The sequence below is a fragment of the Trichomonas vaginalis genome, chromosome V (assembly GCF_026262505.1).
Source record: "Trichomonas vaginalis G3 chromosome V, whole genome shotgun sequence".
Taxonomy (NCBI): Eukaryota; Parabasalia; order Trichomonadida; family Trichomonadidae; genus Trichomonas; species Trichomonas vaginalis.
Window position 1 is genome coordinate 27,058,952 of NC_067207.1, and position 27,956 is coordinate 27,086,907.

The window sequence follows — 27,956 nt, forward strand, 5'->3', positions numbered from 1 at the left end:
TTTAGTTGAAAGACAGGAAACTTAGTTGAGTTTGTATTATTTTTATCGTTCAATTCATTGTATCAGTGAGTGATCCAGATATTTAAGATATTTACAAAAAATTTATTAATTTGATTAACAAATTTTAATCAAAATAGCAAAAATCTATTTAATAGCTGTAAGCAAACAATAATTTTTATTTCAAGCAAAATCAATTATTTTCATCTAAACGTATAAAATTGTCAATTTTATGAGAATAAATTTAAAATCTCATGAAATATAAAGGAGAGTAATATTTTTTAATTTTCTTTTTTTCTTTGTCTCAAAAGTAGTATATAGTGCGGGTTTTGTGACTTTTTTTGTAAACGTAAGAATTCATACAATATCAAGTGATTTTGTATCATTTTTTTTAACATATGAAGTAAAAAATGTATGATTCTTACGGTTTTTATTCTTACGTTTTTGAATAAATCAAGATTTAAAAAATTTTCAAAATTGTAAGACATTTACACTAAACCCATACATAATGAAATAAAAAAATAAAAAAAAATAAAAAAATAAACTTTAAAAATTCATGTCTTACATTTTTGAATAATTTATTTTTTAATTTGTATGAAAATGAGTGTCAAAACTAACAACGTTAAAAAATTGGGATTCACAAATGAGGAAATAAAGGATATATTAGAGGAAGCGGGTTATGAGGTTAGTAAATATTATTTAAGAAATTGTCAAAAATTCGCGGAGTTTTTAAATGAGTTTGATTATGATAGAAAAATGAATAAAGATGATGTTATAAATTTCTTATATCCACATCTGAAGAAGAAAACCTAAAGAACCTGATGTTTTCCCTGAATATTATGAAGAACGGATTAAAGATGATGAATATGATGAAATTGAAAGACTGGAAAAAATAAGAGATGAAATAGATGAAAAAATTAAGGAATTAAGAGAAGTTGAAAAATATAATGAAAATGAAGTAGAGGGTTTAATGAATATCCCAGCTTCAGAATCAGCAGTTCAAAAATCTCATGAAGAAAGATATAAAAATTATGTCTCAGAATCAACACAAAATTTATTAGATGGTGAAATAGACGAAACACTTTCAGAAGAAGGTACTAAATTTATTCATAAACATAAGTTACAATTTATTGACGATGGAGATTATCCATGTATATTACTTTCACCTCCTCTTGATTCTGAAAAATTCAAAAAAGCACTGAAAAATGTAACATATGCAACAAATACGATTAAGAAAGAAGACCATGATATTTACACAAATTATTATTTAAATAAATGCACAGGTGTTGATAAAGTTTTTGATTTGTTAGATAAAATATCAAAAGAAACAATTGGTACATATAAAATTTTATGCGATTGTGGTTTCATTATTGAAGATACCAATAATGTTTCATATGAAAGAACAGCACCGAAGGAAGATGAAGTTGAAAGGTCTATACCATTCATTATTAAGAACATAAAAGATATGAAAACGTATAAGCATTATATTCATTTATTTCAGAAAAAATGGAAGCAACCCATAAAACATCATCTCATCATTTTATAGCTATTCATACATTCCTTTTCAAAGTTGTGAAATTAAATAAGACAGGAATTAGATTTAATGTATCAGGGTACGCATTCTTGAGTAAATTAAAATGTATTCGTCACGTCGCGGATGATAAAAATTTATGTGTTCTTAATTCATTTTATGGACTTTAGCCCTGGACTTTAAAAAAATAAACTTTATTTTTATTTATTTTTTTAATTTTTATTCTTACATAAATGAACAAAAACGGAACAGCTAAAATGAATGATAATCAAATTAGAGCAGAAGGTAGAAGGTTATTTAAACGCTTCTATAACATTCCTGATGGTGTTAATCCTAAAACTCGTAGAAGCTATTTAAATGAAGCAATAGATGCATATGAAGGGTTTGACATTTCATCAGAAAGTGAGAGGTTAGCAAGAATGTTAAACGTTAATATTGATTTTTATTATTGTGACCCTCAACCAGAAGACGTAGACATTAACAAGGTAGACTTTCCATTAGTGGAATCAATAATGATAGATCCAGAATTTGAAACAGTAAATATTTTATTAACACAGAGTCCATGTGGAAAACTTCACGCTGACAGAAAACAGACGTTGAAGCACTCACCGGCTATAAAGTTTGTCCATATTGCAAAGAAGAAGTTTATTCTATCCGTGATGATCCAGAAAGGAAAAACCAAAGAAGATTTTTAAAACATTGTGAGAAATGTAAAGAAAATAATGGAAGATTAATTCAAGACGTTCAATTGCAAAACACACAACAACCATATGCACCACATATCACGAAACAGAAGATATATCAATGGCTATTAGCACATAATTTGCAGGAATATTATAAACCAACAAGATATTATATTACTTTTGACTTCGAAACATTAGAGACTAAAGAAGAACTTCAACTTTCTGAATGTGCAACTTTGAACGCTTACTTAAAACCATTTATGGTATCATCAACTGTCAAAATAAAGCCGCAAAGCGGCGAGGTCGTAGACCGTGATAAAACATTTACGAGGAATTTTTGCTTAACTTCGAGTGATTCTTTTATTTCTGATTGGATTGAGTTTTTATTTTCAACCTGTTCATTAGTTGCTAAATCAAATATTGAACAATATGAAGAATTAATGAAGCCGCAAACGGACCAAACGGCGGGGACTTTGTCTCATACATTAAATGAGAAACAAAAGGAAGCAATGAAAGAGCTTTTAGATGAAGAATTTAATAAAGTGAATATCATAGGTTTTAATTCGGGAAAGTTTGATTTAAATTTAATTCTTCGTGATTTAAACACTGCAAAATGGAAAATAAAATCAATGCTGGGTTCATCTTCTCAATTTAAGCAAATCATTGTAAAGAAAACAAACTGTCCATATGAATTAAGATTTATTGACATCAGAAATTATATAGCGGGTGGGACATTAGACCAATTCACTCAAGATTTCGGAAACAATAAATCACGTGTTAAATCCTTTTTCCCTTATCAATTCATCACGTGGGAAAATTACGAAGATGAATTATATAAAAAGGAACCATTCACGAAAGATTCATTTTATTCAGCATTAACTCAAGAAACTATATCCGATTCAGATTATCAAATATATCTCAATGATGCTAAAAATTTTGAGAATAGATTAGAATATTTTATTCATTATTGCAATAAAGACGTTGAAATTATGATTGACCCAATTGATAAAATTATTGAAGAAACATTTGTTTATAAAATTGACATGCTTCATAATCTTTCTTTATCATCGAATGCATCAATGATTCGTTACGCGTTAGCATATAAGAACTTCAATCCTAACGAAACATATCCAGAAGAAGAAAATGTGGAATCAAGTTTTGAATTAACGAAAAAGTATTGGAAATATAAAATTGAATCATATAAGAAACAAGATGAAAAAGCAGAAAGGGATACTAAAAACAATGTTTCAATGAATGACTATCAATACTATCACGATTTAATCCTTTCATCTAAATGCAAAATGTGTGGTAAAGCGTTTACATATGCTAATAAACCAACATTGGATAGAATCGATAATGAAAAACCACATACCAAAGAAAATTGTCAGTTAATGTGTTGTTATTGCAATGTCGTAAAATCAAATAAAGATGAAGATGTTCAACGTTTAAGAATCAATTTAAGAAATTATGCATTAAAAAATAATTTACCAATGACTTTAGATTCAGTTGAAGCTTATCACATTCTCCGTAATGGAATTACTGGTGGTCTATCAAATGTTCAACATCGTGTTAATCTTAAAGGAATCACGCACATTAATAAACTTTCATATAATCCAGAAACTAAAACTGTATCAAATGAGGACACCACCAACATTATGACTCATTTTGTTGGTGTTGATTTTAATTCATTATATCCTTCATCATTTTCATCTAATCCTCATGATTTCATTCAATATACTGACCATAAAATGTATATGCCGGGAAGATTGAATGGTGTTATCATTTGTGATACAGCAACAAAGAAAGCAAAAGCACTGGGAATAATTAGAAAGAAAAATACTTTATTCGTGGCTGAAGTAAAGGGTCACATTGATGAAAAATACATTAATGATTACATAAACTTTTTACCAATAATAAGAAACTTAGATATTATCACAGATGAAAAAACAATTGGCAGTTTTATGTATAATTACATGAAATCAAACAATCTACCAGTTGACCAGAAACAGAGGAAATTAACTCAGTTAGCATCAACACACAACCAATATCAACCATTTTCTTCTTATTATCTTTGGTATCTAATAGACAGATTTCATTTTATCATTGATGATATTCAATCAATTTTAACATTTACGAAAAACACTTGCTTTAATGAATTTGCGAACGAATTTATGAACGAAAGACAAAAGGCTGAATTAGAAGGAAATAAAGGAAAAAGTTTATTTTGCAAGATTTCACTTAATGGATCATATGGTTACGATGCAATGAATACACAAAATTACGCAAAGACTAAAATAATGAATGCACAGAAGGCACGCGTTGCATGTATGTCAAATAAGTTTAAAAACATAAGAGAAATAGGTGAAGATACGTATCAAGTGATGCTTAAAGATAGATTTTATAGATGTGATACATGTTTACAAGAGGCATTCTTCACTTTAGATAACGCAAAATACTGGTATTTGGTTTTCATTTATGATTTTATGTATAAATGCATGAATGTTAATCGTTTTCATTTCATTGAAGGTGATACTGATTCATCTTATTGGGCAATCGCTGGCGACCCAAATCTTCCTAACACTCAAGCATTTCAAGCAATTGTTACTGATAAACAATTTTATGATAAAAACATTTACAAATTCGCACCTTTTGATTTCTTTTGTTTTAATGAGAAATTTAAACCTAAATTAAAGAATAAAGCTGAAGAAAAAGCACATGAGAAGAAGTTATTGGGTTTAGCAATTGAGAAACAAGGTGATAACATGGTTGCTTTATGCCCCAAGTGTTATACATCATTCAACGGTTCAATTGATGGAAGTGATTTTAAAAAGATTGCACAAAAAATGAAAGGAGTTAGTTTACGACAAAATAAACAATTAACACCTAAAAATTATTTGGATATAATAAATGATAAAGTGATATTTGATGGTCAGAATATTAATTTACAACTTAAAAACGGGTCAATGACTCGCTTAACAATTGGTAAGACTGCATTAACAGGAGCACACACTAAGGCTGTGTGTTGTGAAAATGGATGTTGTATGCCATTTATTTAATAAAATGCCACAGAAGAGACAAAAGGAACCGTTAATGATGTTTTTGATACTATGATTCAAAGAGGTGGGCACCCTTAAAACATTTATTTTATTTTTATATAAATGGATAACGCAGATTTAGAAAATTTAATTGATGATTTAGTACTTAATCAAAAAATTCTTAGTTATTATGAATTAAAATCATATCTCCAAAAATATAATAATAATATAACGGGTGATGATATGGATATTATTATCCATATTATAAAAATGAAATTTTGAAATATCATGATAGAATAATTTCTAAAATTAAAGACAAAATTAAAAATAATGAATATTCAAAGGGAAAAACTAAATCACAACTGAAACAATTGAAAGATTTTAAAAATAAAGTATTAACAGAAGAAGATATTGATGAATTATATAAATTATATAATCCTGAGCCGCAAAAGCAAAAGAAGCAAAAACAAAAGGTGCAAAACGCCCAGGTCCTTCAGACCATAAATGATGCACAAGCTTTAATTTATGATTCATTAGTTAAACCATATTCAGCCCGACTTTTAAATGAAGATCAACTTTTGGAATTCATCCTTCAACATAAACTCGAAGCGGGAAAGTATATTAAACCTTTATATACAGCATATTTAAAACAAATGAATAGAATACATCCAGAATTAATGAAGGAAGGAAGGAATTCCAAAACTTCATCATCCAAAATCAAAGCAGATAAAATTAAACCACTTGCAACACCAAAACCTCTAACGACAGTACCTGCAACACCAAAACCACCTCCTCCTTCAGTTAATCCTTCATCATTCACTTTATTATATCCATTTCAAACATTAAAGAAACAAAAAGATTTTAAAAAGGATTTCAAGATATTAAATAAACCAATTGACCCAAAAATTCAACCGTTAAAGGAAAAATTTAGTCGCCCTTCATTTGCACCATATCCATATTCATATGAAATCGATCATTTAGAATATTCAAAAGGAAACGTTACTTATTTATTTACCATTAACATTAACACCAGATATTTATATTGCATTCCAGTGAAAGGGAAAACAGAACAGGAAACAAGAAGAGCTATTCAATACTTACTAGATCATGAAAGAGTAGATAATATCAGGGGTGATGGTGATAAAGGATTTCAGGCAGCTATGACTCATTATTTCCCACAAATTAATTTTTACTTTTCATCCTCTCCATATACGTTTCATAATAAAATAGTTGATGCGGTAATGAGAACTCTTAGAGATGCGTTAGGGGTTAACGGTCAGATATACTGGGATGGAAATCATGACTCCATCATACAACAGTTAGTATATTATTACAATAATACATGGCATAGAACAATAAACATGAAACCAGTGGAAATGAAAAATGATATTTCAAAAGAATGGGAATATATTAGAAAGCAAATGGAAAGGTTGAATGATGTTAAACGTGAACAAATTAATTCGGGGCTCATGAATTTTAAACAAGGGGATAAAGTTTTGATTCATCTCGATTATGGAAAAACTGATAAATCAATGACAAAAAGAAGACGAAGATTTGACACAATAGCTGAATTTGTTAGATATATTAACGGCAATGCATTAGTTGAGGTTAACAATAAATTAATAGAAATTCCGATTTATTTTATTACTCCGCGACAGCGCCGTATTTTCTTATTTTCTTTGTTTGTCTTGTTTGTCGTGAATAAAAAGTGTCATAAAAGTGCTCTATCTTCCACGGGAATAAATAAAAAATTTACTTTATTTCTTCTTTATTTCTTCTTTATTTCTTTGTTCCCGTGGAAGAAGGGTTTTGCTGTTTTTTCTCAGCCGAAATCAATGATTTTTTCATTTTTGGAATCCTTAGCGAATGAGGAATCTTTTCTCTCGTGGAAGCTTTGACCTAAAATATATTTTAGGTGAAGAGGTGAGATCTCACCTGTTTTTTCACCTGTTTTTATGGTAGCAGTGAAATAAAATTTTGTTATCAGTTATTTTATCATCATTTTATTAAGTTCATCTTTAGTTAATAATTTGAATGGATTCGCTAATGTTCCACCTTGAGTCACAACACTTGCCCCGGCTAATTGTGAAGAACCTGGGATAAGTACTCCACGAAATGATTTCATTGGTATCATTAATTTAGAAATAGTTGGCTTAATTAATTTGGTCATTTATGATAAAAATAAAATTGCATAATTTAAATTTTTTTTCTTTCTCATTTTCTCATTTTCTCATTTTTCATTCTGTTTTGGTTTCAGCAACTTTTCAAGTTGTTGTCTTGTCAGTAACTTTAATTTTAACTTTGGATCAAATATTGGGTTTCCATCTTTATCTCTTCCAATAACACCATATGGTAGAATCTTCATTTATACTAAAATAAAAATTTAAATTATGCTGTTTGCTCTTTTGGAGCTCCTAAAGTTTGTTTCACAAACATTGAGCGTTCATTGAACTCTATACCATGCGAATACAGTCATAAATGGTGGCATGTAATCTTTACTTTGTCCCGTTGTTTGTGTATATCCTGAAACGCGATGTGTATGGTTTCCTTCTCCCTGAGTGTCACTCCAGTAACAATTTATGGCAAACTTAACGTTGTCTTTAACATCATATCCTTTACCTTTTGTCATTCCTGACCAATCCCAATATCTATGCTTATGCCAACCCGCTTGAGATGTACTTAAATCTATGTAGTGACTGTGTGCAGGTAAATTTTCACCTGTAATCGTTTTACTTCCCCCTGTTTCCTTTGAAGAGTTTGCACAATACAAAAACCTGTCGACTATTTGTTCCCATGCACCAACACCAAACATTGCTTGAGGACCTCTCACATCCATAGATGTATAAATAGAACCTACTGGGTTCATTAAATCAAACATATGAGATATTATAGGATTGTCTCTTTTGAACTTAAAATATAGTGTAACTATTTCGGGTTTCTTCTGGTTTGTGTCAGAATATTTTTTATAATATAATCTTATGTTTTCAGGGTATGTAAAATCTTGACTATAATATTTATTTTTGTCATCTATATAATAATATACTATTCTCGTTTTTTCTATTGCATTATATCTTTTATATCTATAATAATCTAAATATAATGTTAGCCTTTGTTCATCTACATGTGGTGTTCTGACATCATCTCCAGAGTCGAAATAATACGGTGCTGGAGCTACGTTAGACAATGTCATATCCGTCATTTCATAAACTCTTAAATATTTCTTTTGTTCGTCTCCATATAAGTTTAAGTAACAGTTGTTGTCTAATGGAACTTTAACTTGTGTGTCATCATTCTTTTTATAACTTACATACATTTCATTGTTATTTTTCGGAATGAGTTTACACCGCATACCATTTTTTAAGGAATGTACCAATTGCCCTCTAAAATATTTATTTTCTTCATAGACGGAAAAGTCACCAGCAATAGTTTCAATATTTTTAGTTGTTCCTATCAAACTTTGGTATATTTCATTCACATATTCTTTATTTGCTTTCTTCTCTAACTCATCGTTAACATAAGTTTTATCTGCTTTAAGGTCTAAACATTCTGAAACCCATCCTGTATCAGCTTTAGTTTTTAAAATCTTCGATGTCCGTTCATGGTACCATTCAACCCTTTCGATAATTTCATTATCTTTTTCATTAACATATTCCTTATCTGCTTTCTTCATTAATGCACTAGCCACAAGTTCCTTATCTACCTTCTTCATTAACTCACTATCCACATATTCCTTATCTGCTTTCTTCATTAATGCACTATCCACATATTCCTTATCTGCTTTCTTCATTAATGCACTAGCCACAAGTCCCTTATCTGCCTTCTTCATTAACTCACTATCCACATATTCCTTATCTGCCTTCTTCATTATGTCATTTAGGAAACCTTCTATGAATTCCTCATTTAAATTAAATCTTCCAATCTTCAAAACTTTAGGAAATGCATTTAATGCGTAATATCTTTGTTCTTCTGGTGGAATTGATGTTATATCATCCGTTATTCCTTTAATTTTTGAATTCATAAATAAAATTTCTTTTATATTTGATATCACTGCACCACCCTTGCAAACGAATTCAAAATGGTCATTTTTCAATACTATCTCCAAATCTCCATATTTCAACCTTTGCGTTTGTTCTGCCGTCTTTGAATTATATGCATATGTGGCGTAAGTAATGGTCTGTGCCTTAAGTTGCTGTGGTTGCTGTTGTTTAATCATTTATTATGATTTAAAAATAAATATTTAATCTGTTATCTCATCAGCTATTTTTTCTATTTGAAATTGCCATAATATTTCATTCATAAATTCTAAATCACAATCAAATAGGTCAGTTATTCTAAATTTAATATTTGATAAATCTTTTGAATGAAGAATAAATGAATTCCCGGATAATTGAAACGGATATGATAAAGAAAATATGTTTAAGTTGATGGATAAAATGTTTTGTATTGATGGGTAAGAGTTAGGGTCTAATGTTTGATGTGAAAATCTCATTGGGGTATTAACTTTATCACATTTGATTAAAATGAAATTGGAACCAGTGTCAGAATACAAAACATCCCCAACATCTTTTTCAAAATTTAATATCCCCAACATTGAACGAAGATGAGGAGTACAAAATTTAATTTTCAGCGGGAATTTAATAAGGTTATTTATTTCATCAAGTTCAAAAAGTTTATCAGGTTTTGATTTAAAATTTTCTTCATACCAAACGATAAATGATTCATTTAAATAACTTAAAATTGTGTTAATATCCCATTTCGTTATCACATTATTTATATACATATCATACGTTTTTTCAAGGTCATCTTTAATAAATGATATATAATCTGAAGGGTCTAAAAGAATGGGATTAAATTTACCACTCACAGAAACGAGAGTAACATTATAAATTCCACTAACTGTTAAATTTAATTCACAACTATTATTCGAAATAATATTGATAATTGACATTTTTATTACGATTAAAAATATGGTAAAGCGTTATTTTCCAGTGATAAATAAAACTAGAATAAGATTACCTCAAGAATTCATAAATTCAACGAATAAGAAATTCATTCATGTTATAAATTTCAGTGTTTTCAGAAAATATGAGTCAATGTCATATTCATCATCGGGTTATATTTCACTTCATTCAAATTTAGTTCAATCAAACCCATATAATGACCATTTCATAAGATTTTCAGATGGTATTAAAAATGCAATTGATAGATTAAAATATGAACAGATTGACAATATCGAATTTTTGGAATTTTGGTTTAAATATCCTGATGGAAAAAAGATTGAAGTTAAAGATAAAGCTGATACTATAACAAAAACAATTACAATGACCGATCCAGATAGTGGGGAACAAAAAGAAATAAAACAAACGATAGAAACTGGTGAAAGGTCAATTATTATTGATTATGATTCAAAGGATTATTATTCAATAATGTTAATGCTTGAATATTAAATAGCCTTAACAAAGAATTTTTCAAGTGATATTTTATATTCATCAACTATTTTATTATAAATATCATTATATGTTAAATGAAGTTCAGTTGTTGTTCCGTTCTTTGATATCTTAATTGTGCTAATATCCTTTATAGGATTTATTTTTGCAACTGTTCCGCAGCATGAAACCTCATCATCTATGAAAAATTGAATCTTAACGTCTGAATCTTGAACATCACAAAGAATGGCGATAATGTGAATTAATGATTCATAAGGTAAAATAATTAAACCGGATTGATCAATTAAATTTATTATTGAATCATAATTATCAGTTATTATATCACGGTAAATTTTCATTAATTCAGAATTAATGTCTATTTTATATGGCGCATTGCGACTGGAATCGTATATTCCTGGGTTCTCGATGTTTGATGAAAGAGGTGGGGGGTATGTTGGATATGTGGGGATTTCAACGGGTTCTTTACCGGGTTCAGATAAAATGATTGGGTCTCCATTCTCATGGTTTTCTTCATTCTCCTCATTCTTCGGTAAGTCACGAGTTAATAAATTTGGTTGAGTTGCTGACCTTGTTAATTCAGGGCTAACATTAACTTTAACATTTTGAATAATTCGTGATTTATCATCATTTACGTTATAACCAACCGTAATCTCTGCTTTTGCGTTAGTGTTCTTTTGACTTGTGAAACGTCTTCTCATTTATAATTGAATAAAAAAAGAAAAATATATATTTAAAGTTTTATTTAGTTGTTACGGTAATATCCCAAGGTTCATCATTGTTTGCTTATACTTTCTTTGTAACTGCACCAATAATGTTATTGATATTGCTTTGAGTTTCTTCCAGTCTTATTTCATCATTTACAATATCTTTAATCATTTCATTACATGCATTCTTAAAACCATCTGATTTTTCTAATTTACGTCTATCACTTTCTTTAATTAAATCAAAGTTATAACCTTGTTGAGAATAAAGTGGTTTCTTTATCAATTCCTTGAACGCTTCTGCAAGTGAAGATGAAGAAATTCTTGCCACTTGAATTGGTTTAAATTCTGCTTTCATTGCTTCTTTCTGTTCATTGAACACTGGATCGAATAAAGCAACTTTAAAGAATTTCTTAGCTGGAATTTCAGGTCTCAAATTTGCATATTGACCATCAAACTGATTAACATATTGTGGTAATCCATCCGGTCCTTCTTCAATAGCGTTTAATTCTTCATTGAAATATGAATATGGATTATGACGGTATGAATTAATTGGGCCATGTTCACCTTCTCCAATGTATTGTTTAACAGCTTTTCCATTTTCATCAAATTGCATAGGATAACATTCATTATATGCTTTACGTTTAGGATAATCAGATACAGTTAATTTGTAACCATTTATGACTTTAATATTACCTCGACCATCAGTAACGAAAACTTCATTTATACCATCAGGTTTTCCATTTGGACCTGTAATGTCTGCTTCATGTGCTTCCCAATTTGGACCTTGACGTTTGGCATATGCTTGAGCTTCTGGTAATGTTAAAACGTTTCTCATTTGTTTTACATCTTTTTGAAGACCAGCAACAATATGAACTAATTCTTTCATTCCGTCTGGAACTTTCATAGTTCTATTATACACACCCCCTTTTTGTTTGTCCCCTGTTTTAATGGAACCTGTAAAAGATTTGCTATTTCTGTCATGTTTAATTATAAATAAAAAATAAAAATTAATTATAAAAAGTTAATCAAATTTAACACATCCTTTATTTAAATCAACTATTATTTTTCCATGTTCACCTAATTGTTGATATTGTGTGTAAAGTTCATTAATGCTCATTGGTAAATTCACTTGATAAAGCATAACGTTCAACTGTTGACGACTAAAACCACTGAAAATGAAAAGTGTTGATAGATTTGATTTAATGTTTGTGCTTAATGCTTTGAAGTATTGAACAGCCATGAAGAATGAACACTGAATGTGTCGACATTGAGTTAATAACTGATTAAAATATGATTTCTCATTTGTTATTAGTTTTGATTTCACCGCATCATCTAGAAAAATGAGTGAATGCAAAAATTCTCTATCAAAATTTGAAATAGAAAGTGTTTCAAATAATTCATCCCGTTGTTTATCAATAATTTTATCCTCTAATCCTTGCTTCTTGATTGTATTATATAATTCTTTATACATTAAAAAGTTTTTTAAATAATCTTCTGCTTCTTCTTGTGATAAATAAATAATTGGAATTTTGATTAAATGCTTTAAAGATTCAAATGTATCATCTGAAGGTGAACCTGAACGGTTGATATAAATTAACACATGTGAATGGGGGGAAGTGTTAGCAATAATGATAATTTGTTTTAATATCGTTAATGTTTTACCTTTTATTTTGTTTACCAATTGCTGCAGTGATTGAATTTAAGTAACATTCAGAATATGGAATTTTCATTAATTTTTCCTTAGATAGAGCATTTCTATTATCACTCAATGCTTCATTAATCATATCATCTACGTATGTATTATATACTCCCGCTAATTCTTCAGAATTTAAATCCATTTAATCAAAAATAAATTTATAATTTTATACATTTCTATTCATCAATATTTCATCATATGAACTTCTATACTGTGGTGGTGTACCTGTTGGATGATATTTCAAACCTTCATCCGGTGTCCATGTCCAATACGTAGTCCTAGTAAACCAAACCTGAGGAGGATTTGTCACCTTTGAACAGTAAGTGTCATTTACACCCTGAATGATTGGATAAGCTTTCACTTGTACTGTAACTTGTGAGTTGAAAGTTTCTAATCCATCAAAGAATATACCCGCTCCATCACGTTGAACTGGAATAGTGCATAAGAATGAAGTTTGGTCTTTCCATGTTCTAGCTAATGGCACGCCATTATCATCATTCAGTGGTCTAGTTAATGAGTCCTCGTATTCTTCCGTGCATTCATTCACTCCATCTAAATCAGAAGCTTGAAGCATACGTGTAAAGAATATGTCGCCCACTGTGGTCATCGCTTGATCGGGAAGTTTCTGGAATCTATAGTGACCTGAAGACCTCGAAGCATTGGATTTTCTAAAACCGTTCTTTGCATTGCATTCTTCGGAAATGCTAACACAACATCTGTAACATTATGAAGAGCGTATGAGAAATCTGAACTGATACCTTCAGGAGTGATGCAACCTCCATTTAGTGAACGAACGTCAATATGTTGAGCTGGAATCATGAATGGATCTTCCTTACTGAATAAACGTGGTATTGCTTTAACTGATTCTTCAATTAAACCGTATCCTGGTGTAATGCATTTATCCTCTAAAACTTCCATCTTTGTGCATGAAATAATAACGTCATCAACTGTTGCGTCAGCAGATGTAGCGGCTAAGCTTGTAATTAATTTGGCAGGAAGTCCGATTTGTTGGAATTTGCGATCATATTTATAAACATGATTCATAATCTTTTCATAATTTTCATCAGTTATCTTTTCATAAACGTAATTTTGTAAATCAGCAACTCTTAACGGGTCAACCTGACAAAATACTAAAGTATCCCTGAAAACATAATATTTAAGAATGATTTCACCAAATGATTTAGGATAATCATCGAACGCCTGAAATGCTAACAAATCATTTACCGGAATAATCATATCAAAAGTGATATCAACTTCTTCATTTGCTTTCTTGAAAACTTCTGAAGGGTCAATATATTTACCACATACTGAGTTATCATATTTTTGAACATTATTATATAACGAATGAACAAACTTTTTAACTTTCCTTTCTGATTTTGGTTTATATGTTGCAAATGCGAAAGATTCACGGGCGCAATCCATCTGAAGATAACCGGCATCACCTCTTTCGGTTTCTACTTCTAATTGTTTAAAGCTTTGATTTGATGATTTGTAACCAACGAATAAACGCATACATTTAAAAGCGGCATCACATGTGAAAGCTTTATTTGAAACTAGAGTTGCTTTAACTTTGCGTTTAATATATGTGTCACCTAATTGGTTCACATCATGAGCCGGATTTGTAATTCTTAAATGAGTTTGTTTATCATCAAAATATGGAGCATCAGAGTCATAGCATGAACTTTCAAGTTCTCTATAATATCTTCTTCCGTCATTCTTTGCAAATATTTCATTTATCTTTTCGAATGAATGAAACACATTTCCATTAATTGGTTTAGTGTTTGGCACCAAATAGTTAGTCGTCATTTATTATTAAATAAAAAATCAAAATTAAAATATGAAAATGAATTTTTAATTTTAATGAAATAATCAACTATGGCTGCAGGATTCTTTAAGAAACTGTGGGATAAAGTAAAAAGAGGAGCGCATAAAGTTTGGGAAACAATGAAGAAAGGAGCGAATTGGATATTTAAGAATAAAGAAGCAATTAGTGACGTTGCTGAATCAATAACACCAAAAGCTGCCCCAATAAGAGAAATTTTAAATAAAGGAGAAAAAGTTTATCAAAGACTACAACCAATACTAAGATAAAAATAATATTTATTTATTTTTCCACTATTTACCCCCTATTTTATTAAGTATTCCTTCAGCAATTCCACCAATTGCGTTACCTGCTTGTGCTCCCATCGCCGGATTACCTGCTTTAGTACCTAATACTCCACCTATGATAGTTCCTGCCGTTTTCGCTACTGGTGCCAAAAAGTTTGCAACAGGTTTAATAACCTTTTTATAAACCCAACCTGCAGCTTTCTTAATTCCATCCCATAATTTTTTAAAGAATCCTGCCGCCATTTCTGATTTAATATTAATTAAAAATATATTTCATCACTTATATTCTAATTTTTATTTAATGATAAATGAAACCAATTTTAAAAATAAATGAAACAGAGGAGGAAGAAATAAATGAAAGTGAAAATGTTCAACAAAAAATAAACGTTGTTAAACCAATTACTGAAATAAAATTTTTTTCATCTGTTGATGAATTTAATGACTATTATGCTAATAATAAAAAATTATTTGAAGAATTGACAACATGTAAATTGAATAAAATGTTTAAAGTTGATGGATTCAAAATTTCAAAAATAAAAGGAGTGGTTAGTTTGAAATCTATTCCTCAATCAAGAATCACCTCATTAATGAAAATTGATGATTTAACAAAAAGAATAGAAATTATTGAAGAGCGAATAAATCAAATTATTGATTTCATAAATCATGACTCGTTGAGCCCGGGTCCTTAAAGCTCATCACTGAGTTCAAGGTTATATTCATCAAATATTTCATTATTAAATGCAACTTCTGCTAGTTTATTTATTTTTTCAATACGATCATTTGAAAGTCTATCGTTTAATTTTTTCTGAAGTTTTTCATTTTCTAGTTCTGAAACTTTATTTGGATGATATTTAAACCCGTTAATTTCTTTTTCCTCAGTTTTGATCATTAATTTACAATTTTGTGGTTGGAATTTGTTTAAACCATTTATCATTAATATTTGTTATATATTCAATATCTGGAATTAATTCCCAAATTTTTGCATTTTCAATTAATTTATTATCAAATGCAAAAGCAATAGTTTAATATTAAACTTACCTTTATAATATAAACTTTCTACATAATCATCGAAATAAACATCTACTTGTTTAACATTTTCAAGAATTGGTGAAAGAGCATCCATTAATTGATTGACGGTTACGAATCTTGATCCACTCATTTTCATACAAATTAAAAAATAAATTATTCAAAAATGTAAGACATGAATTTTTAAAGTTTATTTTTTTATTTTTTTTTATTTTTTTATTTCATTATGTATGGGTTTAGTGTAAATGTCTTACAATTTTGAAAATTTTTTAAATCTTGATTTATTCAAAAACGTAAGAATAAAAACCGTAAGAATCATACATTTTTTACTTCATATGTTAAAAAAAATGATACAAAATCACTTGATATTGTATGAATTCTTACGTTTACAAAAAAAGTCACAAAACCCGCACTATATACTACTCTCAAATATTTTCTGTTGGGAATTTTCTTGTTATCAAAAAATAATTTTAATATTTGTTTATTTCATTACATACAATAAAATTTTAAAAACTCTATTTGTTCACAAGAAAATTTTTTCCCTTCATATGAAGAAACATTTTGTTCTCCATTTGATGCTGAGTCTAAATCTCGATTTTTGATTTTTCTTCTTTCCAAATTTCTTTTTTCCAAATTAGAAGTTTAATTCAAATTTTCAATAGTTTATATATTTTCTCAAACCGTCTTAGATTTTCTCAATTTTTAGGGATTTTCTCTCAAAATATACAAAAATAGTAATATCAATACATGTGTCTAATATACTTTAAAACCATCGTGATAAAATTCAAAAACGAAGAGTTCTTCTCTCCAAATTTTTTTCAAAATCAAAAAAATGAGATAAAAAAGTACGTTTGGAAAATTCATTTTTAGCATTTTAGGAATTTTCTCACTTTTCTTCCAAATTGACATCCTTAATTATAACAAATTTCCTCAAACTATCTGTATGTCATTCAATTCCCGGCCACTACATTCAATGATGGACCATTTCCTTCAAATTTTGAAATACCTTATTCAATTTGTTGTATGGAGCCCGTGATATTCAACACTATGGAGCTCCTCCAGTTTGGTATCCAAGAAAAGATAAAAGCTAGCATGGGCTACTCTCAAAAATGCAGGAAAGAATACTCCACGATCGAATACAAATGTAAGTATCCACAATGTCAAGCTAAATTCAAAGTCCGGATAATAGATCAAGATAAATATGAACTACTAATCCACTCTGACTCTCATGATCATTCTGCACCTCCGAAATCAACAAAAACAATATCCTCATTATTTGTCAGAAATTATCTTAAACATTACTTTGAAAACAATATGAATCATGCTACAGCTCAACTTAAGTGTTTCCAAGACTTAAATATTTCATATACAGACGAAGAGTTACTTTCAATATTTGCACAAGGTCCAGATGCATTACGTAAATTTGCTCAAAGAGCTGAAATTGTTTCCAAACGCTTTAGTTCGGATGAAAAAGTTTCTTTAGCTATCTTTGTCGAATCTGTTCAAGAAAGTTGTCCAGAAGATTTAATTGAATTTATCTCTGAGCCGGGAAAACTAGTTTTTTTATATGCACCTTTCGAAGCGAAGGCCCTTGGTCACCAAATTTCTACGTTTCACATCGATTCAACGTATAAACTTCTAAGGGCTAACATTCCATTATATGCACTCACAGGAAAAACAGAACATACTATTGTTTTTCCTTTTTTGTATTTCTTTATTTCTCCTGACACAAGCGAAAATATAGTTAGTATGGTTATCAAGTGTACTGAGGCACTGCATTCCACCATAACCAATACTTGTGAATTTGACACTTTACGAAACCGGTAACGTATATTTTACAACACAAACGACAACACTAACTTAACATTAAATATTTACAAAGCCGCCAACCACTTCACTTCACTAACGTTTTCACAAACGACTTCACTAACAAATTCCCTACCGTCCTCACTAAATAAAAATAACCTTATTTTTATTTTTTTTAAATTTTTTATTTCATTACAAAGACATGTCCGACTACATTTACTATGACTCTTTCCCAGAACGTTTCCGTGAACTATTCAAAACTCAAGTAAAACTGAGAAACATGCATTTTAACAAAGACAGACCCATTGACGATGAAAGAAACCCTGAATATATTACAATCCCTTATGACGCAAAGTTCATTGCATACATTCCTTATGGTCGCAGAGGAACAAAAACTATTTCAACAAAGAACAAAAATTATTTCTGGAGCGATGAAGAAAATTGCCTTATCTACATAAATACATACTTAAATAAAGCTACATATTGTACAAAAGAAGGTTGGACTGGATTTGAGCTCTACATATACGACGACGATTTGTGTATATACCCATACGATAATATGTACCATTGTTTTCATCAAGCATTAAACGAATACATAGTCAGTAAGGGTCTCATTCCTGTTGAGTAGAAATGTTATATTTTTGTTCTGTCATTTATAAAAAAATAAAATAAAAAAATAAATGATATCACCACTCCCACACGTATGAAAACATAGCACAAAATAAATTTAGGTGAAGCGGTGAGATCTTCACCTGTTTTTTCACCTCTTTTTTCACCCTGTTGAATTCATTGCTTTATAACTCTCTTCCTTTCTCCAACTCTTCTAACTTCTTCCTAAGTTCAGCAATGTTGTCCTCATGAAGTTTAATCTTCCTTAATATACCTTCTTTATCTAATGGTTGCTTTATCTTTCTAAACTGAACTCTACCATCCTTCATAGTATGAACGTAAAAACCTTCTGGAATAGTTCCTGATTTAATGTATTCTACCAAAAACTTTTGTTTCATTGCTTCAGTGACTTTATTTGTCATTTTACTCTAAGGTGAAGCTAGCACAACGATAATGGATTTCATGATTTTTTAGTATTTCATGCAATCTTAACAGATAGCCTTACAAGTACTTCCAGTGTCCCTAGCTGTCCCTCCTTTTTATATAACTCCATGACATTTATAATCTCGCGAAACTTAACAGGTAGCATAACAGATTAAAATCAGATGAGGTTTTGAACCAAAATTTCTAAGCAACGTTGTCAAGGATTTTGAGGAACTAGGGACAGAGTGTGGCAAAGTTCATGATTTAATTTATCTTCATCTGTTTCATCAACTATCTCATCTAATATGCCAATATTTTATTCATAACTCGTGGCAAACTCACTAACTTTCGTTATGTTCATCTGCATGCTTCATCTGATAGAAAGTATGACATTCATTATTTCCAGAACTTAATGAAAACTACTAGGGACAGAGACCATGGCAAAGTTTATGACTTTCATTATTTCCAGAACTTAATGAAAACTACTAGGGACAGAGACCATGGCAAAGTTCATGATTTAATTTATTCTCTCACTAACAACAAACACAAACTCCAACACTAACATCAAGTACTAACTTCAGCACAAATGACAAACGCTAACAACAAACACAAACTCCAACACTAACGACAAGTACTAAAATCGTATATGTTTTGTCATGATTTCATCGTCAATGAATTTGTCAAACATGAGTGTAAATGTTTTGTCATGACTTCTTCATCGTAAATGATTTGTCATGACTTCTTCATCGTAATGAGTGTATATGTTTTGTCGAAACTTCTTCGTATATGTTTTGTCGAAACTTCTTCGTATATGTTTTGTCGAAACTTCTTCGTATATGTTTTGTCATGACTTCTTCGTAAATGTTTTGTCATGACTTCTTCGTATATGTTTTGTCAAGACTTCTTCATCGTATATGTTTTGTCATGATTTCTTCATCGTACATGTTTTGTCATGATTTCTTCATCGTAATGAACGTATATGCTTTGTCAAACATGAGTGTAAATGTTTTGTCAAGACTTCTTCATCGTAAATGATTTGTCATGACTTCTTCATCGTAATGAGTGTAAATGTTTTGTCAAGACTTCTTCATCGAAACTAAACGTACATGTTTTGTCATGATTTCTTCGTACATGTTTTGTCATGACTTCTTCATCGTAAATGATTTGTCAAAACTTCTTCGTAAATGTTTTGTCAAACATGAGCGTATATGTTTTGTCATGACTTCATCGTAATGAGTGTAAATGATTTCATATAATTGCTTACCTCGGAAAACCGAGAAAAGAGATTCCATATGAAAATCGCAAGAATTTGGCTCCTGGTTTGAAATATTATTATGTTCATAGACTTCATCGTATATGTTTTGTCAAACATGAACGTATATGTTTTGTCATGATTTCATCGTAATGAGTGTAAATGACCCAAAAATAATGTTTAGGTGAAGAGGTGAGATCTCACCTGTTTTCTCACCTAATTTTTCACCCTCATGAATTTGTCAAAACTTCATCGTAAATGATTTGTCAAGACTTCATCGTCAAGACTTCTTCGTAAATGATTTGTCATGATTTCTTCATCGTATATGCTTTGTCAAACATGAGTGTAAATGTTTTGTCAAACATGAGCGTAAATGTTTTGTCATGACTTCTTCGTATATGTTTTGCCATGACTTCTTCGTAAATGTTTTGTCATGACTTCTTCGTAAATGTTTTGTCATGACTTCTTCGTAAATGTTTTGTCAAACATGAGTGTAAATGTTTTGTCGAAACTTCTTCATCGTAATGAGTGTAAATGAACCAAAATAATGTTTACGTTCATGTTTGACAACAACACAGGAAATAAATGTTTACGTATATGTTTTGTCATGACTTCTTCATCGTAAATGTTTTGTCATGATTTCATCGTATATGTTTTGTCAAAACTTCATCGTACATGTTTTGTCATGATTTCATCGTACATGTTTTGTCATGATTTCATCGTAATGAACGTCAATGTTTTGTGAAGAATATAACAACCGCCTGAATTCAGACGGTTGCTTTTTATACAAAATTCACGCAGGAAAATTCTTGAGTTTTGGTTGAAAGAATACGGTCAAGCCAAAAGTGGCTCGACCTCAAAACAAACATTTTATGAGTTTACTAAGGCATTTATGAATGAATTCAAAGGTATTTGCATACATCCTGACCTCGTTCATTTTGTTGCTGAATTCAGCAAAAATAATGTTTACGTTATGACTTCATCGTATATGCTTTGTTGAACTTAAACGTAAATGTTTTGTCATGATTTCATCGTATATGTTTTGTCAAGGTTTCATCGTATATTCTTTGTCAAACATGAACGTATATGTTTTGTCATGATTTCTTCGTAAATGTTTTGTCAAGACTTCATCGTAAATGTTTTGTCATGATTTCATCGCAAATGATTTGTCATGATTTCATCGTATATGTTTTGTCAAGGTTTCATCGTATATTCTTTGTCAAACATGAACGTATATGTTTTGTCATGATTTCTTCGTTTATGTTTTGTCAAGACTTCTTCGTACATGTTTTGTCATGTCTTTTTCATCGTAATGAGCGTAAATGTTTTGTCAAACATGAGCGTATATGTTTTGTCAAGACTTCTTCATCGTAATGAGCGTAAATGTTTTGTCATGATTTCATCGTACATGTTTTGTCGAAACTTCATCGTATATGATTTGTCATGATTTCTTCATCGTAATGAGTGTAAATGATTTGTCAAACATGAGCGTATATGTTTTGTCATGATTTCTTCATCGTAATGAGCGTATATGTTTTGTCAAGACTTCTTCATCGTAATGAGTGTAAATGATTTGTCATGATTTCATCGTACATGTTTTGTCGAAACTTCATCGTATATGCTTTGTCATGACTTCTTCATCGTAATGAGCGTAAATGATCCAAAATAATGTTTAGGGTAGATGGTTAGATCTAACCTCTTTTCTCACCTCTTTTCTCACCTCATTGAATTTTCATGATTTCTTCATCGTATATGCTTTGTCAAACATGAACGTAAATGTTTTGTCAAGACTTCTTCATCGTAATGAGTGTAAATGATTTGTCATGATTTCATCGTACATGTTTTGTCGAAACTTCATCGTATATGCTTTGTCATGATTTCTTCATCGTAAATGTTTTGTCAAACATGAACGTAAATGATTTGTCAAACATGAACGTATATGTTTGTCATGATTTCATCGTAAATGTTTTGTCATGATTTCTTCATCGTAATGAACGTATATGCTTTGTCAAACATGAGTGTAAATGATTTGTCATGATTTCTTCATCGTAATGAGCGTACATGTTTTGTCATGATTTCTTCATCATAATGAGCGTATATGTTTTGTCAAAACTTCTTCGTACATGTTTTGTCAAACATGAACGTAAATGTTTTGTCATGATTTCTTCATCGTAATGAGCGTATATGATTTGTCATGATTTCATCGTACATGTTTTGTCAAACATGAACGTATATGTTTTGTCATGATTTCTTCATCGTAAATGATTTGTCATGATTTCTTCATCGTAAATGTTTTGTCATGATTTCTTCGTAAATGTTTTGTCATGATTTCTTCGTAAATGTTTTGTCAAAACTTCATCGTAAATGTTTTGTCAAGACTTCTTCATCGTAATGAGCGTAAATCAGACAAAAATAATGTTTAGGTGAAGTGGTGAGATCTCACCTCTTTTCTCACCTCTTGTCTCACCTCATTGAATTTTCATGATTTCTTCATCGTCAATGGCTTTGTCAAACATGAACGTATATGCTTTGTCAAACATGAACGTATATGTTTTGTCAAGACTTCTTCATCGTCAATGGCTTTGTCAAGACTTCTTCATCGTAATGAGCGTAAATGTTTTGTCATGATTTCTTCATCGTATATGCTTTGTCAAACATGAGCGTATATGTTTTGTCAAGACTTCTTCATCGTAATGAGCGTAAATGACCCAAAAATATATTTTAGGTGAAGAGGTGAGATCTCACCTCTTTTCTCACCTCATGAATTTTCATGATTTCTTCATCGTATATGCTTTGTCAAGACTTCTTCATCGGAATGAGCGTAAATGTTTTGTCATGACCTCATCGTATATGCTTTGTCAAGACTTCTTCATCGTAATGAGTGTAAATGTTTTGTCAAGACTTCTTCATCGTAATGAGTGTAAATGTTTTGTCAAGACTTCTTCATCGTAATGAGCGTATATGTTTTGTCAAACATGAACGTAAATGTTTTGTCATGACTTCTTCATCGTAATGAGTGTAAATGTTTTGTCAAGACTTTTTCATCGTAATGAGCGTAAATGATCCAAAAATAATGTTTAGGGTAGATGGTTAGATCTAACCTCTTTTCTCACCTCATTGAATTTTCATGATTTCTTCATCGTAATGAGCGTAAATGTTTTGTCAAACATGAACGTACATGTTTTGTCATGATTTCATCGTATATGCTTTGTCAAGACTTCTTCATCGTAATGAGTGTAAATGTTTTGTCAAGACTTCTTCATCGTAATGAGCGTATATGTTTTGTCAAACATGAACGTAAATGTTTTGTCATGACTTCTTCATCGGAATGAGCGTAAATGTTTTGTCATGACCTCATCGTATATGCTTTGTCAAGACTTCTTCATCGTAATGAGTGTAAATGTTTTGTCAAGACTTCTTCATCGTAATGAGCGTATATGTTTTGTCAAACATGAACGTAAATGTTTTGTCATGACTTCTTCATCGTAATGAGTGTAAATGTTTTGTCAAGACTTTTTCATCGTAATGAGCGTAATGATCCAAAATAATGTTTAGGGTAGATGGTTAGATCTAACCTCTTTTCTCACCTCATGAATTTTCATGATTTCTTCATCGTATATGCTTTGTCAAGACTTCTTCATCGGAATGAGCGTAAATGTTTTGTCATGACCTCATCGTATATGCTTTGTCAAGACTTCTTCATCGTAATGAGTGTAAATGTTTTGTCAAGACTTCTTCATCGTAATGAGTGTAAATGTTTTGTCAAGACTTCTTCATCGTAATGAGCGTATATGTTTTGTCAAACATGAACGTAACTGTTTTGTCATGACTTCTTCATCGTAATGAGTGTAAATGTTTTGTCAAGACTTTTCATCGTAATGAGCGTAAATGATCCAAAAATAATGTTTAGGGTAGATGGTTAGATCTAACCTCTTTTCTCACCTCATTGAATTTTCATGATTTCTTCATCGTAATGAGCGTAAATGTTTTGTCAAACATGAACGTACATGTTTGTCATGATTTCATCGTATATGCTTTGTCAAGACTTCTTCATCGTAATGAGTGTAAATGTTTTGTCAAGACTTCTTCATCGTAATGAGCGTATATGTTTTGTCAAACATGAACGTAAATGTTTTGTCATGACTTCTTCATCGGAATGAGCGTAAATGTTTTGTCATGACCTCATCGTATATGCTTTGTCAAGACTTCTTCATCGTAATGAGTGTAAATGTTTTGTCAAGACTTCTTCATCGTAATGAGCGTATATGTTTTGTCAAACATGAACGTAAATGTTTTGTCATGACTTCTTCATCGTAATGAGTGTAAATGTTTTGTCAAGACTTTTTCATCGTAATGAGCGTAAATGATCCAAAAATAATGTTTAGGGTAGATGGTTAGATCTAACCTCTTTTCTCACCTCATGAATTTTCATGATTTCTTCATCGTATATGCTTTGTCAAGACTTCTTCATCGGAATGAGCGTAAATGTTTTGTCATGACCTCATCGTATATGCTTTGTCAAGACTTCTTCATCGTAATGAGTGTAAATGTTTTGTCAAGACTTCTTCATCGTAATGAGTGTAAATGTTTTGTCAAGACTTCTTCATCGTAATGCGTATATGTTTTGTCAAACATGAACGTAAATGTTTTGTCATGACTTCTTCATCGTAATGAGTGTAAATGTTTTGTCAAGACTTTTTCATCGTAATGAGCGTAAATGATCCAAAAATAATGTTTAGGGTAGATGGTTAGATCTAACCTCTTTTCTCACCTCATTGAATTTTCATGATTTCTTCATCGTAATGAGCGTAAATGTTTTGTCAAACATGAACGTACATGTTTTGTCATGATTTCATCGTAATGAACGTCAATGTTTTGTGAAGAATATAACAACCGCCTGAATTCAGACGGTTGCTTTTTATACAAAATTCACGCAGGAAAATTCTTGAGTTTTGGTTGAAAGAATACGGTCAAGCCAAAAGTGGCTCGACCTCAAAACAAACATTTTATGAGTTTACTAAGGCATTTATGAATGAATTCAAAGGTATTTGCATACATCCTGACCTCGTTCATTTTGTTGCTGAATTCAGCAAAAATAATGTTTACGTTATGACTTCATCGTATATGCTTTGTTGAACTTAAACGTAAATGTTTTGTCATGATTTCATCGTATATGTTTTGTCAAGGTTTCATCGTATATTCTTTGTCAAACATGAACGTATATGTTTTGTCATGATTTCTTCGTAAATGTTTTGTCAAGACTTCATCGTAAATGTTTTGTCATGATTTCATCGCAAATGATTTGTCATGATTTCTTCGTTTATGTTTTGTCAAGACTTCTTCGTACATGTTTTGTCATGTCTTTTTCATCGTAATGAGCGTAAATGTTTTGTCAAACATGAGCGTATATGTTTTGTCAAGACTTCTTCATCGTAATGAGCGTAAATGTTTTGTCATGATTTCATCGTACATGTTTTGTCGAAACTTCATCGTATATGATTTGTCATGATTTCTTCATCGTAATGAGTGTAAATGATTTGTCAAACATGAGCGTATATGTTTTTCATGATTTCTTCATCGTAATGAGCGTATATGTTTTGTCAAGACTTCTTCATCGTAATGAGTGTAAATGATTGTCATGATTTCATCGTACATGTTTTGTCGAAACTTCATCGTATATGCTTTGTCATGACTTCTTCATCGTAATGAGCGTAAATGATCCAAAAATAATGTTTAGGGTAGATGGTTAGATCTAACCTCTTTTCTCACCTCTTTTCTCACCTCATTGAATTTTCATGATTTCTTCATCGTATATGCTTTGTCAAACATGAACGTAAATGTTTTGTCAAGACTTCTTCATCGTAATGAGTGTAAATGATTTGTCATGATTTCATCGTACATGTTTTGTCGAAACTTCATCGTATATGCTTTGTCATGATTTCTTCATCGTAAATGTTTTGTCAAACATGAACGTAAATGATTTGTCAAACATGAACGTATATGTTTTGTCATGATTTCATCGTAAATGTTTTGTCATGATTTCTTCATCGTAATGAACGTATATGCTTTGTCAAACATGAGTGTAAATGATTTGTCATGATTTCTTCATCGTAATGAGCGTACATGTTTTGTCATGATTTCTTCATCATAATGAGCGTATATGTTTTGTCAAAACTTCTTCGTACATGTTTTGTCAAACATGAACGTAAATGTTTTGTCATGATTTCTTCATCGTAATGAGCGTATATGATTTGTCATGATTTCATCGTACATGTTTTGTCAAACATGAACGTATATGTTTTGTCATGATTTCTTCATCGTAAATGATTTGTCATGATTTCTTCATCGTAAATGTTTTGTCATGATTTCTTCGTAAATGTTTTGTCATGATTTCTTCGTAAATGTTTTGTCAAAACTTCATCGTAAATGTTTGTCAAGACTTCTTCATCGTAATGAGCGTAAATCAGACAAAATAATGTTTAGGTGAAGTGGTGAGATCTCACCTCTTTTCTCACCTCTTGTCTCACCTCATTGAATTTCATGATTTCTTCATCGTCAATGGCTTTGTCAAACATGAACGTATATGCTTTGTCAAACATGAACGTAATATGTTTTGTCAAGACTTCTTCATCGTCAATGGCTTTGTCAAGACTTCTTCATCGTAATGAGTAAATGTTTTGTCATGATTTCTTATCGTATATGCTTTGTCAAACATGAGCGTATATGTTTTGTCAAGACTTCTTCATCGTAATGAGCGTAAATGACCCAAAAATATATTTAGGTGAAGAGGTGGATCTCACCTCTTTTCTCACCTCATGAATTTTCATGATTTCTTCATCGTATATGCTTTGTCAAGACTTCTTCATCGGAATGAGCGTAAATGTTTTCATGACCTCATCGTATATGCTTTGTCAAGACTTCTTCATCGTAATGAGTGTAAATGTTTGTCAAGACTTCTTCATCGTAATGAGTGTAAATGTTTTTGTCAAGACTTCTTCATCGTAATGAGCGTATATGTTTTGTCAAACATGAACGTAAATGTTTTGTCATGACTTCTTCATCGTAATGAGTGTAAATGTTTTGTCAAGACTTTTTCATCGTAATGAGCGTAAATGATCCAAAAATAATGTTTAGGGTAGATGGTTAGATCTAACCTCTTTTCTCACCTCTTTTCTCACCTCATTGAATTTTCATGATTTCTTCATCGTAATGAGCGTAAATGTTTTGTCAAACATGAACGTACATGTTTTGTCATGATTTCATCGTAATGAACGTCAATGTTTTGTGAAGAATATAACAACCGCCTGAATTCAGACGGTTGCTTTTTATACAAAATTCACGCAGGAAAATTCTTGAGTTTTGGTTGAAAGAATACGGTCAAGCCAAAAGTGGCTCGACCTCAAAACAAACATTTTATGAGTTTACTAAGGCATTTATGAATGAATTCAAAGGTATTTGCATACATCCTGACCTCGTTCATTTTGTTGCTGAATTCAGCAAAAAATAATGTTTACGTTATGAACTTCATCGTATATGCTTTGTTGAACTTAAACGTAAATGTTTTGTCATGATTTCATCGTATATGTTTTGTCAAGGTTCATCGTATATTCTTTGTCAAACATGAACGTATATGTTTTG

The 27,956-nt window shown here is 30.6% G+C and overlaps 8 protein-coding genes and 2 pseudogenes across 10 annotated transcripts, besides 2 other annotated features; 5 read left to right on the forward strand and 5 right to left on the reverse strand.

The window, feature by feature from the left end:
• The first annotated feature begins 629 nt into the window (after positions 1-629).
• Positions 630-27,956: part of a mobile genetic element that runs on past the window's edge.
• Positions 754-1,331, forward strand: TVAGG3_0410840 (annotated as a pseudogene). Its single transcript has one exon. A coding segment is annotated over exon 1 (578 nt).
• Positions 3,201-4,582, forward strand: TVAGG3_0410850 (DNA/RNA polymerase superfamily; the record flags this gene model as incomplete). The annotated part of the gene is made up of 1 exon (XM_051233078.1): positions 3,201-4,582. A coding segment is annotated over one exon (1,382 nt), but the record flags the coding sequence as incomplete, so codon positions are not given.
• Positions 4,695-5,267, forward strand: TVAGG3_0410860 (DNA/RNA polymerase superfamily; the record flags this gene model as incomplete). Its single annotated transcript, XM_051233079.1, has 1 exon — positions 4,695-5,267. The coding sequence occupies one exon, from the start codon at positions 4,695-4,697 to the stop codon at positions 5,265-5,267; it is 573 nt and encodes a 190-aa protein (XP_051102809.1).
• On the reverse strand, positions 7,690-8,082 carry TVAGG3_0410870 (phage tail repeat-like family; the record flags this gene model as incomplete). Its single annotated transcript, XM_051233080.1, has 1 exon — positions 7,690-8,082. One exon carries the CDS (start codon positions 8,080-8,082, stop codon positions 7,690-7,692), a length of 393 nt encoding a protein of 130 aa, XP_051102810.1.
• TVAGG3_0410880 (uncharacterized protein) lies at positions 8,408-9,459 on the reverse strand (the record flags this gene model as incomplete). The annotated part of the gene is made up of 1 exon (XM_051233081.1): positions 8,408-9,459. A coding segment is annotated over one exon (1,052 nt), but the record flags the coding sequence as incomplete, so codon positions are not given.
• TVAGG3_0410890 (uncharacterized protein) lies at positions 11,049-11,391 on the reverse strand (the record flags this gene model as incomplete). The annotated part of the gene is made up of 1 exon (XM_051233082.1): positions 11,049-11,391. A coding segment is annotated over one exon (343 nt), but the record flags the coding sequence as incomplete, so codon positions are not given.
• TVAGG3_0410900 lies at positions 13,453-14,329 on the reverse strand (annotated as a pseudogene). Its single transcript has one exon. A coding segment is annotated over exon 1 (877 nt).
• TVAGG3_0410910 (uncharacterized protein) lies at positions 14,969-15,184 on the forward strand (the record flags this gene model as incomplete). The annotated part of the gene is made up of 1 exon (XM_051233083.1): positions 14,969-15,184. The coding sequence occupies one exon, from the start codon at positions 14,969-14,971 to the stop codon at positions 15,182-15,184; it is 216 nt and encodes a 71-aa protein (XP_051102813.1).
• Positions 15,209-15,445, reverse strand: TVAGG3_0410920 (N-acetylmuramoyl-l-alanine amidase family; the record flags this gene model as incomplete). Its single annotated transcript, XM_051233084.1, has 1 exon — positions 15,209-15,445. The coding sequence occupies one exon, from the start codon at positions 15,443-15,445 to the stop codon at positions 15,209-15,211; it is 237 nt and encodes a 78-aa protein (XP_051102814.1).
• Positions 17,144-17,970: a mobile genetic element.
• Positions 18,237-18,662, forward strand: TVAGG3_0410940 (uncharacterized protein; the record flags this gene model as incomplete). The annotated part of the gene is made up of 1 exon (XM_001311271.2): positions 18,237-18,662. One exon carries the CDS (start codon positions 18,237-18,239, stop codon positions 18,660-18,662), a length of 426 nt encoding a protein of 141 aa, XP_001311272.2.